Source organism: Micrasema longulum, unplaced genomic scaffold, assembly GCF_059751315.1.
Source record: "Micrasema longulum isolate JH-2025_06_02 unplaced genomic scaffold, ASM5975131v1 h1tg000020l, whole genome shotgun sequence".
In the NCBI taxonomy this organism is placed as follows: domain Eukaryota; kingdom Metazoa; phylum Arthropoda; class Insecta; order Trichoptera; family Brachycentridae; genus Micrasema; species Micrasema longulum.
Window position 1 is genome coordinate 340,469 of NW_028277228.1, and position 14,507 is coordinate 354,975.

At 32.8% G+C, this 14,507-nt stretch overlaps 1 protein-coding gene across 2 annotated transcripts in view; it reads left to right on the forward strand.

The window, feature by feature from the left end:
* Nucleotides 1-13,951, forward strand: part of LOC148285603 (uncharacterized) — a 31,977-nt gene extending 18,026 nt beyond the window's left edge. Inside the window, exons 4-5 of one of the 2 annotated variants that reach the window (XM_088243057.1) lie at nt 7,431-7,715; nt 13,177-13,951. In XM_088243057.1, coding sequence (XP_088099183.1) covers nt 7,431-7,715; nt 13,177-13,340 — 449 coding nt within the window. In that variant the 3' untranslated portion in view covers nt 13,341-13,951. Of the gene's footprint in view, nt 1-3,995; nt 4,107-7,430; nt 7,716-13,176 lie in introns of those variants that run through there. The other variant, XM_088243064.1, reaches the window with a different exon arrangement.
* The last annotated feature ends 556 nt before the right edge of the window (nt 13,952-14,507 follow it).

A 14,507-nucleotide genomic window follows, 5' to 3' on the forward strand; every position in this document is an offset into this window, starting at 1 on the left:
TGTGCGGTTCGAAAAATGACGAGCTTTTAATATTGGCATACATGTGATGTTTTCATTTTTTCATATATTTTTTAAAAGGAATAACCCGCTAAGCCTCTATTTTGAGGCTTGTCAGCAGGTAGGATAGGGGGGATACGGAAGGAGGTAATGAAAAATACACCACAACACACACATCAATTGAGAAAAAAATATTTCTTGCAACTGGCGGATATCGAATCCGCGACGCCAGTTTCACAGTCTAACCAACTGCGTCACGGCGCCTGTCTATGGGCATATTTTTAAAGTTATTATTATTTATTCACCATTTAACAAAATATAATATTATCTACATCAAACCGAATCGCTCGAAATCAGCGCGTTTCTAAAATGGTAAAGAAAAATAAATAAGAACAGAAATGCTCATTATGTACCTACATATAAAATGCAAGCAGGTACAGTAAATGCGGTAGCGATATAAACTTATTTATTTATTATATAAATGACCTTTTTGCATCACAGCAGGCCATAAGGACTAATTACAGTGGGGAATTATAGCGCAGAACACCCAGGCTTGAGAAAAATCACATAAAATTTTTATGTTCTCACCGGGAATCGAACCCGGAACTTTCTGTGCGCGAGTCAAGCGTCTCGACCACTTCCCCATGGAAGCCGCCAGTTATATTGAGAAACATGTGTGCAAGAAACTGAACATAAAAGTATGTAGCAAAGACAAACAAGGGCAATCATATAATGTTATACAATATATTCAAGAACATGATCAACGTACAAGATTTCGAGATAAGCCATTCCAATCCATCTTCATCCCTCGCGGTGTTAATGGCGAAGAGATCTACGAAAAGCCGGAAGATCTGTCCTTAAGAATTCCAAGTTGTGCGACAAATTGACTGATCTACACATTCTGCACATTGGGGCATAAAAACAAAAGTTCATCTTGGGAGATTTGATAAATAGCAAAATTACATATATATTTTACCTAATATTAACATGTTTTCACATCTTGTAAATCCTTCAGGATATTTCAGAATCCTTAGGATGATTTTTCAGATTTTTCTTTTCGAACCGAGTTGGTGTTTAGTTTTTAAGTTTGTTATGGCCGAAAATCCGCTTGATGCAACTTCTCGTACCCCGGGGATGGGGGTTCCACTAATTGGGAAACACCGCTCTCACCGTTTTTACTTTTTACCACTAGCTAAAGAAAAAAAATCTAAACCATTCAATACAATGATATATGAACGCATCTTAGTATTAAAATCAATATTTCTAAGTTCCTCAGAGTCTTGCACTATAAAGAGTTAACATCAAAATTACGGCAACAATATTTTTTATTTACCAACTTTTTTGAAGAAATTATTTTTTAAATATTTTTTATTCGGACGTATTGTGTTCTGATGTTGATTTATATATTTTTCAATTAATTAATTTATTTATTCATTTGCATACATAAGTTTATTGTACATTATTTGAGACACAAGTCCCAACTCCATGGGACTAGAAGTCCCGTGTTGAGATGGGACGAGCAATTAGTTGGCACAGACACATAAGTATATCACCACAAATATAGAATCAGAAACATAAGAAATAATTTTAAAAAAAACAAATATATGGTACATCAATATGGTAAACAGTAAACTCAAACATTCGGAAAATCATCAAGGAGTTTCCTCGTCAAATCCCTCCCACTAAGGAAAATCCAGCCCTTTCTTAAAAATAGATTTTGTCCTTGATAGCTTAATACGCTCTTCCAAAATATTGAACACCCTCGGTGCGATAAATGAGAGATGACAAGGTGATGTATTTTCAATAATCCCCTTAAATATTATTCCCTCTTTCCCATCTGCTGACCTCTAAAATAGAAGCTTAGCGGGTTACTTACAAAAAAAAATTACTCACTTTTTCATGATTGTTTTTATTTAGTTCTATGATTAACATAGTCATATCTGTAGCTTGAAGAATAAAACACGGGAGTCCACTTTTTGCCGTTTTAATGTTAAAAATGCAGAAATTACGCAATATACGTGAATAAAACATCAAAGTCCACTTTCGTCATATAAATGCCTTTTTTAAGTTAAAATAGATACGCTATTTTAATATATTATTATAGCTGTTATTATCAAAATAATCTTGATTTTGCATTGAATTTTCTTTATAGATTGAAATTATCTCATTTGATTAAAAAGTTATGATTTTTTGAAAATCGCGCAATTACAAAATCTTGTTTCCTGAACATTTCGTTCAATGTTTCCGTGGTTTATCCTGCAAGGTACAGATATAAAACACAATTTCATTTCATTTCATTTTTTTGCACCACAACAGGCCAGGAAGCCCAATTACAGTGGTGAATTACATTACAGAACAACCAGGCTCGAGAAAAATCACATTTTAATTTTTGTTTTCTCACCGGGAATCGAACCCGGAACCTTCCGTTCGTGAGTCAAGCGTCTTGACCACTACACCACGGAGGCCGCCTATATATATATATATTTACATCTATACTTATTCTAACATTATTTATCACTATTATACACGTATTGTCCTAATTTATACTATTCAAACTGTTCTTTTATATGTACACTTACATTAACTTACGTAGGTAAATTCACTACTAATAATATATCTAACCTAGTATTTTTTCACGTAATATATACTCTTTGTATTAAATTTGAAATTTATTTAAACTTTCCCCATTTTTTATTTTTTCTGGGATTTCTTCAAATGTCTTTGATAATTTGAATGTTAAAAAGTTATTAAAAACAAATTGAATTTGATTGATGTACTTTGCATAATTTAGAGTTGAGGGTTGGAACGCCTTTGAATTAATTAATATTCCATATAATCATAGTTCATATCCACTCTTTGGAGTGAAGGATCAATAGTTAGTAACCTTAAGTTGCACGATATTTCATATTACCTTATCCTGATTTAGATCAGATACCTACAGTACAGAATATGCACGACTGGCATTGTTGGATACTTGTACGAAACTTTAAACACTATTTTTCACCGCATTTAGCGTGTTGCTAATCTTGGAAGTTTTAGGGTAGGAACTGCAATATATTGTTGCTATTTTTAGGGACACGCTTTGTAAAATAAACGGCTTTATAAATTTAACATTTTTCTGATAACTTTGTATCCTTTTATCTATTAATTTTGATTTAAACATATCTCTTGATGTACCTAGTATTGCTTTGTTTTTTTTTACATGCTTTACCGAAATGAGATCCCATTTTTGGTTAGCTTTAAAAATCCCAAAAAATATTTTAAAAATTATTTTTAGAATTAATAATAAAAAAAATACAACAACTTGAAATAAAAAGTAAAAATAACTTTCGTAATCCTTAAACAATATAATTTATTTAAAAAAAAAAGTTAAATGATCTGAAATATTACAAAAATTACGATAATTTTAACGCTCCACTTGACCCTTCTATCTAAAATAAACATCTATCAACAAGACAGCGTCTATAAATAATTTTATATTAACCAACTTCATCTAATTTTCATTAATTGATATTTAAAATTGTCTAATAAATTAATTAAAAGAAAAATAAATGTTCATAAACTAAAACTAAGCTTTCATTAAAGTTATCACGTAAAAATTATGTTTATTCTGGAAGGGCTCCAATAATTTTAACAAAAATTGTATAGTAAAGAAAAAGTAACATAGAATGTGCTTATGGCTTTTTAAAATAATAATAATAAAATAAAAAATTACTAATAAAACATATAATACAAAAAGCACATTTCATACTCCAAGGCTTTAAAAGAAACTCATTTGGCACCGTACATAAAAAAAAATCATTTTTGTTACAATACATAATATCAGACATTGTTAAATCCGAAATAGTAAGAAAACATTATTGTATGAGAAACATAAAACACAGTACTTTACATTATCTATATAAATTACATTAATAACTATCACTATCAAAAAGATTCAAGTAATATTTTTTAATTGTGACACTTCTAGATTTTTTTAAAGATTTTTCGTTTTTTAGCTTATTGGGCAGTTTGTTATATTCGGAATGGCCAATATTTTCCAAAGACCTACTACCGAACTTCGTTGAGCGAAACTTAGACACATGAAGATTCCCTGAGTAACACGTATTGTATATCATGACCAAATGTGTATTTTAAATTTGTGTGAGCAGAAAAGTTTATGATATTCAAAATAGTATTGGTTATGTCATGCAGTGGCATCACCTTGAAAGGAAGTATCTTTGTTTGTCGGTAGATATCCTTGATATGGGAATCCCTTAAGTCCAAGAATGTTTCTTAGAGCTCTGTTCTGAAGAACTTGTATTTCCGAGATCTGATTTTTGCTGGCGAAACCCCATATACATGATAGATAAGATAGTTGGGAATGAATCATAGCGTAGTAGACGGCAAACAAAACGGAATGAGGAAGTAAGCCTCGAAGTCTATGCAATACGCCACTTACGGGTCCTATTTTTGATTTTACATGCTCAAATAAAGTTGTTTTGTTTAGAAAATAATCCGGTTGAACTAGAAATTACAGAAGCATAAAGAATATGTACTAAAAAATATTTTTCTATACTCCAGTCTCTTTTTCTTTATAATTAAAATATTCATAAAAAAATGTCATCCCACTTTTTTTAAAAAGACGTAAGGTTTGATCATAATTTCCCTATCCGAACCCGGTTGTGAATACTGCACTGTATTGATAATTCGATAAAAACTTAATCTTTGATACGATCAGTATTACGCTTCAGGTTCCAGTCCACGGACAATAAACCGACATTTTAAAACTACTTCACATCGGCCTTCCTGGGAATAAAACCAGAACATTAAGCATAGTAAGCGAACGCGCCAGCCACTACACTGCAAAGCGGAATTATCTGAACTCGATTTCCTTTTTTAGGACTTTTTCCTAAGAGTAGCAGCAGTAGGGTTCTGGGCCCCGATTACAAATAATTTTATCTACAAAGTAAAATTAGGTTTTGCGTATGAAAAGCAGAATATGCATACAATTTTTTCTTCTAAATATGTTCAACTATAGGTTACCGACGAAGATACTTGAAATATTAATGGAAATATACTCATTTTCGTACACAAATATCGGTTTTTCTTTATAGACAGTCGAAGATTACTTTGTTAACTTCCCGTTGTAAATCGGGCCTGGTCCTATTTTATACACATAACTGTAATAATTATCCACCAGGGGTTCTATTCTGAACCACTCTCGTGGCACGAGAAAACAGTTTTTCTCGTGTATTTTTCACAATTTACATACGTAAACACACGAGATAATACGGCCGCGAGAGTGTTTGGAATACCAGCCTTACGGACAAATACAATAGTATCGACTACTTTAAAAAAAATAAGGAATGTGGGAAGCAGGAAAAATATCAAAAACATTCCAACAATTTTAAGAAACGTCCAACATAACACCGTAAAAAACTTACTGAAAAACGGCTTATTTTTATCGTCGCTAGTAATAAATAAAAACAAAAACTGCCAAAATGGGCGGGAAAAAGAATGAGTTCGCCATTTTAGTTCAGTATTACAGTATTTTATGTAAATTTTAGGGTGCCCTGAGTTGGGCTCCAAAATACCACAATTGTAGTTAATCACACGTTACTCGTATTATTACATAAACCACCGTAATTTTTTTTTATACCTTGCAATATCGTTATCAAAAGAAATATTGAGGCTTTGCTACGAAATTGAAATGAATCAATTTTATTATTTGTAATTTTATTTAAAAAATACAACTTCTAGCTAAAATTGGTTTAATTTATTTACGTATATATCTTATAAACATGCTTTGAAGTCATCATTTGAGCACTAAATAAATAAAGGTTAGGAGTTCCCCTCCGAGCAATTTTTTTCAAATAAATATTTTTGTTCTTATGTTTTACCCAAATATTTCAATTTTGGGAAAAAAATAAGAAACATTTTATGGTAGAGTGATGTTCGAACCTTGAATCTCATAATCCGAAGTCCACGGCACTACCCACTGGACCACAACCCGATTCAATTCAATTTATTTAAAACGGTGTTTTTATACTGGAATATTTCATAGTTCCTGGACTGGCACCTAAAGCATAAGACTGATAATCTTACCTTCATTTAACAACAAAATATTAAGATACGCTGCGATTGATTCACTAAATCAGTTCCTTATGCACCATTAGGTGCGGAAAGGAAATGATGTTAAAAAAGTATAACAAAATTAAACAATAAAATTGAATCACAAATAATAATGATGATTAACAAATTACAACAGAGGTGGAGAACATTTCCATTCTGCACATGTAAGAACATCCATGTTTATTCGATTCTTCCATCTGTTGATTTTAGTGAAATTAGAGAGCTGAATACCTTTATTGTTGTGAATAGATTCTAATGTATCTCTGATACATGATGATTAAGGGTCCTGCATATTATTATTGGCGGCCTCCAATGGTGTAATGGCTAAGACACTTGACTCACGCATGGAAGGTTCGATTTGAGGTGAGAACACAAAAAATGACATTTTTCTCAAGCCTGGGCCTCCTGACTTGTTTTTTATAGATTTTTTTAAGCCAATCAACAGGCTTAAGTAAGCCCTAATAGATTGGCATTCATGAGTAATACTTAATCTAAACATTCTTGAAATCTACTTAAATTAACAAAGTGTATAATTAACAAAAGGTATGCATATAGCATAATCTAGGCGGAAAAGGCAAGTGTGACATCGCGAGTCAGCAGAGACAACACCGCTTGCTTCTTAAATGCCTGCCCTTGCTGTAGGAACACATCGACAGTACCGTTTAGTGAGATTTCGTTCACTGTTCTGAGGATCCACGGCAGAGGGGAAAAGAATCCGATGTTAGTTTTATAATTTTCCACAGCAAAGACAGGATTGGTACGCAAGTTACGGCGAGGTACATTAAGGTTTATCTGAGCAAGGATATCATGGGCATCTATACAGTTAGATATTAATTTGTGCAAGAATATCAAACCAGTCAAAATCCTTCTGAATTCTAAACTAAAGATATAAAGGTACTCTAGACGATTATAATAGTTGAGTATGAAAGTATTTGATCCGATTCTAAACGATTTTAAAAATTTACGTTGCACCGATTCAATCCGCGTTAGATGAATATTATAATTAGGATACCATATTATAGAATTAAATTCAAGCAAACTAATTATTACCTGTTGTTATGAAAATGAAAACACAAAATTAGGAAATTCAGTTCTACGGGAAATTGTATATAAAAAATGTCCCTCTCTGTTGCATAAAATTATCATAATATCATGTAAATTTAATAGGTAGGTACCTATTATATTGATTATTTTCTGTTTCTTATCTGATTCGATTTTAATTTTTCCCTTTAATTTTTGTGACATGGTATTCTATCTTCTCTGCCTTCCGCAGCGGGGAAACTGCGTGATTTTTGTTCATTTATTCATTCCCTTTGTAGTTCCGGTGATGCATTCGCCCCGAAGTAAGAGTCCCAAAAGTCCTCGAAAGTCCAACAGTCCCGGGCGGAACGACGCGACCAGTCCCTCCAGGGTCCCCGCCACCCTCGCCACGCCCGCGGACGGTCCCATCGGCTGCGGCAAGGCGAGCAGTCCCTCCAGGGTGCCCGCCCCCGCCCTCGCCCCCGCCAGCGCCAGGGTCCAGTACAGCCCGCGGGACGCCCGGGCTACCAAACCCCCTTTGCGGGACTCGACTTCGTCGGAAGCGGACGATTACGTCTTCAGAGGTACGTATGTCTAATATTAAAATGTGTTTAATTTACGTTATAATCTAAGATGCATCAACTCCGTTAAAAATATTATCCATATCGTATTCACTGTACGTCTTTTACCTTACAATAAAAATTTCATATTCAATTACTACTACTACTTCCATCACGCCATTTCCCCGTAGGGGTAGGCAGAGAGAATGGACCGTCACACACGTCTATCCTGGCATACATTCCTAGCTTCCTCCACATTCATACATCTTGTCATACATGCCCTTCGGTTCTGTCTGCTTTTGACATGACCAGACTTAAGATTTCGGTTTATCTGATCATGCCACCTCTTCCTTGGTCGTCCTCGTCTCACGTTGCCGTTCATTTTCGCCATATATACTTGTTTTACCATTCTTTCGTCGTCCATTTGTTCTACGTGACCAAACCATCTTAGAGACCTTTCTTAATCTTATCAATTATACTTGACTCAGATTTACACTCTCGCCTGATTTCATCATTCGTAACTCCGTCATACATTGATTTTCCACACATTCGTCTAAGAGATCGCATTTCAACCGCGTTCACTCGGCTTTCATCCTTCCTCTGCCAGTTCCATGTTTCACTTCCATACATAAGTGTTGGGACTAAAACTTCATATTCAATATTAATAATAAAAAGTTGTTAATCACCCATGAACAAATATTTAATTATTTATATTATATATACTATTTACATATACAAATAGGCATTTTTGTTTCGATTCTAAACGTCACGCCTAGCTAGCGGTTGAAGAACGACTGAGCAATTGGGCATGAGTGTCAGTGAAGTGTCATCATTTTTGAGGGCTCAGGGGTATGTCTATATATTAATATGTCAATGAGTGCATCAGAATACTTAGAATTTATTTATGGTTCTTTTCTCGTAGTTTCTAGAATATGTATTTTAAAAATTATTATAGCTAAACATTCTTAAAGTAAAATGTGAATAACCCCAAAACGTTTTTTGATGTGTAAAATCGGCATTCAAATAAAGTAAATTGTGATCGAATTTTTATTCAAACAATAATAATTATTATTTTCTATGCGGATGGCCGATATGGATCGAAGGTCGTGTTTTGATAGATTACCTTGTGTCCCGTTCCATTTAAAGTTTTTATATTTCAGTTTTCCGGAACTGTGGAAGTGGCAATATCGATAGCGCGACACAATTTTTTTAAGGATAGTTTTTCAAATGATGGGAAATGATCGAATAATCAATTTCCGGTCTTGATAAAATATCATTAATTACCTTTATTAGATTTTGACCCATTTCACACACAGCATTATAAAATTAAGACCATAGAGTAGATCTTTTTTTTCATTTATATTATAATTGTTTGTCATTGCTATTTTTTTTATTCAATGGCAGACAAACACACTAATTATAAGACAGACTAATCTTCACTCGATTTCCCTTTGAAGGATTTTTAAAAAAAATAAATAAATAAAAATGACAAATCCTCCTAATTTTACCGTGCCGTGTGGATTTGAACGATACGTTTGAAATGGGCACTGGTCCACAAATAATCGGTTTTGGCCAAAAATATCGGGCCAAAAATATCGTGTGCTTATGTGGATCATTCAGTTTAATTTCGGGACACCATTTTAAATGTGCTCCTTTTTATTTCAAGCTGAAACAATTGATATTAAAGTAAGGAAGGGTATAAAAAATGTACATATTCTCACGCGCGGTAAAAATTAGAGCATTAAATTGTAAAGCGATGTTTTTTGAAAATGTATGAAAAACAATAAAAATGATTTTAATAAAAACAAACTACTTTACATGACGTCACTAGTTCTTCCGAATCAACCAATGACAAGAGAGTTGTAATAGATTTCCGGTTTACGGTAGGTTAACTGGCCAATCAGCAGAACTAGAAGGAGATGAGACGTAACACTGATTAATTTAAAAATACAAAACTTACACTCATACCGCTTATAATACTATACATTTATAAAAAATATAAAAAAATTGGCTTACGTCAATGGTCTATTAAATAAATTATTTAAAAAGCTCTGAATTTTTTCATTGTTACATTAACGAGAAAAAAATATTTATTTTTTCGTGCAACCCGTTTTATTAATTTCAACATTTTTTATGCAGCTGAACCTTAGAAAGTTTTCCAGAGCTTCCATTTAAAAAAAAAAACTTTTTTTTTTCATGAATTTTCAGAACATACCTAACTATTTTCACGGATTGTTTCACAATCAGCCCCCTTTTATGATAGCTCATTTTCCAAAAATATTTCACGATTATAAATAAGAAAAACCTTCTACGAAATAAACTACCGATTTTCTATATATAGCCGAATAAGAGTTCTAGATTTATAAAATTGGCTCTGGGGGTGTTTTTTCTGCATATGTAAAAATCACAAAAAATGTTTAACAATATAAAACTTCCAATATATTACAAAAACATAATGATTCGTAGCCGGTTTCGAAAAGAGTTTATAGATTTTTCGATAATTTACAAACGGCACATCTTTTTGATGTCTAAATTTATCTAAAACGAGAAACTCGGTGCCTCAATAAATAATATGAATATTTGATTATCTTTATTTTTTTAATATGTGAGTAGCATTATTCTTTCACCTTGCTTGTAATGTACAAGGTTTATTATGTCATTTATTTGTTTACTTCAAAAAATATAATTTATTATGTTAAATTTACTTCAATGAAAAACTTTGTTTAGTTATTTAGTTGATATATTATGTAAGGATTGGGTGGGAGATTTCGGCTGTGGCCTGTTTCAGGAGCCTCTCCGCATTTGCTCTAGCGACGGGGAAACCACAGAAAACTCGTCAGGAGAAGACGACTGTTGTAATTCGTCAACAGATCTTCCGATCTACTTAAAGATTGTTCGGCATTTGGTGTCCCGCTATCATTGATACTTTTTATTGCCTTTACTATATCTATAAAGTATAATGTTACCTCTGTTGTTATTTAATTAACTTAGTACCGATTGTTTTATTTTTATTTTAAGGAATAACCCGCTAAGCCTATTTTAGCGGCTTATCAGCTGGTGGGGCACAGGGGATATGGAAGGAGATTATGAAAATACACCGAAACCGCCAGACCAATTAAGAAAATAAGCTTTTTTGGGTTTTTTATTGCAATTGGCGGGAACCGAACCCCGCGTAGTCAGTCTCACGGTTGGATTTGATCACAAGTGTTTATTTATTTTATTTTATTTGGGAAACCAACAGTTCTTCATACATATGTATAGTAAAAAAACAGATACATTGTGTAAACCCAGAATGAATAACAGATTTCCACAAATTGTACAAAGTTAGTAAGGAAAATACAAGAGATAATATTTATATATATTTTTAAAAAGAACTATAAATGGGGCGGAATTAGGACAAGAGAGGATAAGGAGAGGAAGGGCGATGTACATATTTATTATTATAGTGTCTGTCAAGTTACATAATGCATTTTAAGTGTCAATTTTAAATCTGAAGAGTGATATTTATGTAGTCTGTCTTTAAATTTTGTATTGTACGCTGAAAAATTCCTACGAAAAAAACATTTTTAACATACGATGTTTTACTTATTGGTTCATGAAACAGGTGGTACCGTCTACAAATCCTGGCTGAACATATCACATCTTTAGAACGAAAACGACATAACTTTTAAAAAGCTTAAAATGAGTTAAGATTATAAAACGACTTTAATGAACATTATCCATATTGGAATAGGACAAAACCGTTACATCGGTCTCTTTTTTACTCAGAGAATTTAGACTCCGCGTTAGTACGGAAGCGACGCTATTGGCGTTGAGTTTAAATTGCTGTGTGAAGGACGCAACGCAGACAAACATATAGTCACCGAAAGCCGGTTAAGTCGATTTTATTCATATATAAATGAAAAGTTTATTTTATTTTTTGAAATATAAAAACGACCAATTTAGCCTTGTGGTTGTTTCGTTCCGACTTACCGGTAATCTTAGTGACTTATTTACGGTTATGTCATTTGTTCAATAAATAAAAACATGTGTTTGGTGACCTTATCTGACGAATAAAAATTATGTCACTATCTTATTTTTCAAAGTGCTTTTTTTGTTTTTTTTTTCAATCTAATAATGATTCATTAAATAAATGTCTTCTTTAAACTTATAATAATTTATTTTTTTAATGTTTTTTTTCACAGATTCATAGCTAAATGCCTTCGATAGAATTTTTAACTCAAAATTTGGTGTTTACTTCGAAAACTACGAAACAATCGACGAAAGAATACGAAGGTGTCACAATTTACATTCTTCTTTTCTAATTTCCCAAAATGTTGATTTTTTTAGTTGAGTCGTTTTCGTCCTAAATGTGCGATTTATTGTTATCAAACTAAGTGATTCCAGCAAGCAATTTTGTAGGTACCTAATAAAAAAATAGAATATTTTATTTATTACCAATGATCAAGCAACCCGGCCCGGTATTTGCATAACCACGAGTGTTCAACACTTTATTTGCGCGAGGTAGTGTGACGTGTCCGAGTTCAGTGGCCCACCCGGGTTGGTCAGACGCACAAAAAGGGGGCGACTTTCGACAATGTCAGCCTCATTTCAGCCCTATTTCCGCCGGTTTAATGGTGAATGTTTCTCGCCTTTTTATTGTCGCCGGGTCGAAAATTACCCGTACCTCCGCTAACGATCACTTTCAGAGCTTGTACCTACACATGCATATGTGGTTAATTTTTGTTTGAACTAGAAAAATATACGAGTATATGGTACATATAAAAGTACATTATACCAAAACATTAGTTTAAAAATGGCGTTAAATTAAAATTGTATGAAAATAATAATTTGCGTGACCGATTGATTGAATGATTTAAAATAGTTTAATTAGAAAAAATCTCAAAAGAAATAATAGTCAAATATATGGATTAATCGGTTGATCAGTTTTCAAGAAAATAACACGGAAGTTAAATATGAATTTTTACTCATATTTCTGTCGCCACGAATATATTTTAGTAAAAAGCTGATATAATGTTTTTTAATACAGTTTTTTTTTCATTGTATTTGTGTTCCTAATCATCTTTTCTAAATAATTTCTCTATTTTTTCTTTGCATATCAATTATGTTTTTTCAAAGTATTTTCGAAGTGGGATTCTGAATGCTCTCGCGAGGATAGACGACGCGTTGCTAGCATTAATTAAGGTAGGTACTAAATACGTGTTAGCAAAGGTAGAGATATCCCCTAGAGAGCGTTCAGAATCACAGCCCAGATATATTTGAAAAAAAAAAATGTATTAAATTTAGGTCTAGTAATATTATTTTATATAGTAATTCACGAGACTTTCATTAGTTTAAATCACGTCTCCGTATTTAGTCAGATATCTGTGATCGATATACAATCCTTTTATATTCAAACCCAGTAGGTATATATCTATGTAGGTATATATCTAAATATATTAATAGAAATTTAAGTAGGTATTTTGAATTTGCGTTTTTTTTGCAGCCGATGGCAACTTGGACTGCGAAGCCACTTTTCACAGGATCTGGGAGAATCACCTCAAGTCTCTCGTACAGTGCAGCGCCTGTGGGAGGAGCTTCGCCCCGGAGCGAGTGGAGCGCCACCAGGCCGGCTGCACGGGGGCCTCGCGCTCCAAGGGGCCCCGATAGCCTGAATCTAACCTAACCTAAATCCTAACTTAACCTAAATACATAAATTAAAGCATTCCCTCCACATACCCAAAAACCGTTTTAAAGACAGAGAATCTTCGTATCGGTTTCGCTCACACTAAAAACTTTTTTTTTCAGCTTTATGTCAACTGTTTTTTTATAAAATTAAGAAAGTAAACATAAAATAGGTCAGGAGTGCAACATATTTAAGAAATAAGTTTGTATTAAAAAATATTTTTTAAATAGCACTCATTGAAAATATTGCGTGTGTATTATGTAGGTTTAGAAATATTTATTGCGTGAAAATAGAAAGGACATCATTGCAAGACATCACCCCTAATATTATATGGTACACAAAAATTGTTTTGTTCTTTTACGCAAAGGGAAATGTTAAAACGCATGTTTATTAAATTTGTATAAAATTGTATTTCAATGAAATATATTCTTTCATAAATAAAAAAAACTTATAGATATAAGCTTTGAAAAGATAAGTAATTTATATGTATATATATATGTAAAACAATTGTTTTATATTGGTGAATCCAACAAATAGATTTTAGATTACCCATATTGTTTGAAAAAATGACAATAAAATCCTTTTTTTCTTTTCATTCTTATTTCAAACATTACCCACATATGTATATAAAATATATTACAAAGTAGACAGATAATGTATCAACAGTAATATAAATAAAGACCTTAAGAGCTCACATTGCTGCAAAATACAGTGCTCGAGTATTTTCATCATGTTCACCGATGACCAGCTGGCAGCATATTACCACTATCCAGGGTGACATTCTGGGTAATATATCTTGTGGCCCAAAGAAAGTATGAGACGGTTACACCGGCTAAGAGGTGACCTTTTCCAGTGCTTTCGTTGATCCTACTTCCTTCTAGGACCACAATGATGCCAGCTTAGAACTGATTCTTTGAATTATGAACTTAAGAAAAAATATTTTTTTTCCATATTTATCAAAATTTGACGGCAGGTAAGTGTGACCATGGCACCATTACAGTATAAAGTATCTTAAATTCACTTTTTTTGGCATAAGAATCATTCCTTGCATTTGAATAAATGTATCTATCTGACAAACTGATGCTGAAATCGATATATGATTTTGACGAAGTGCCCAGACTAAATGATAAATTAAATGGTACAGATGAGTT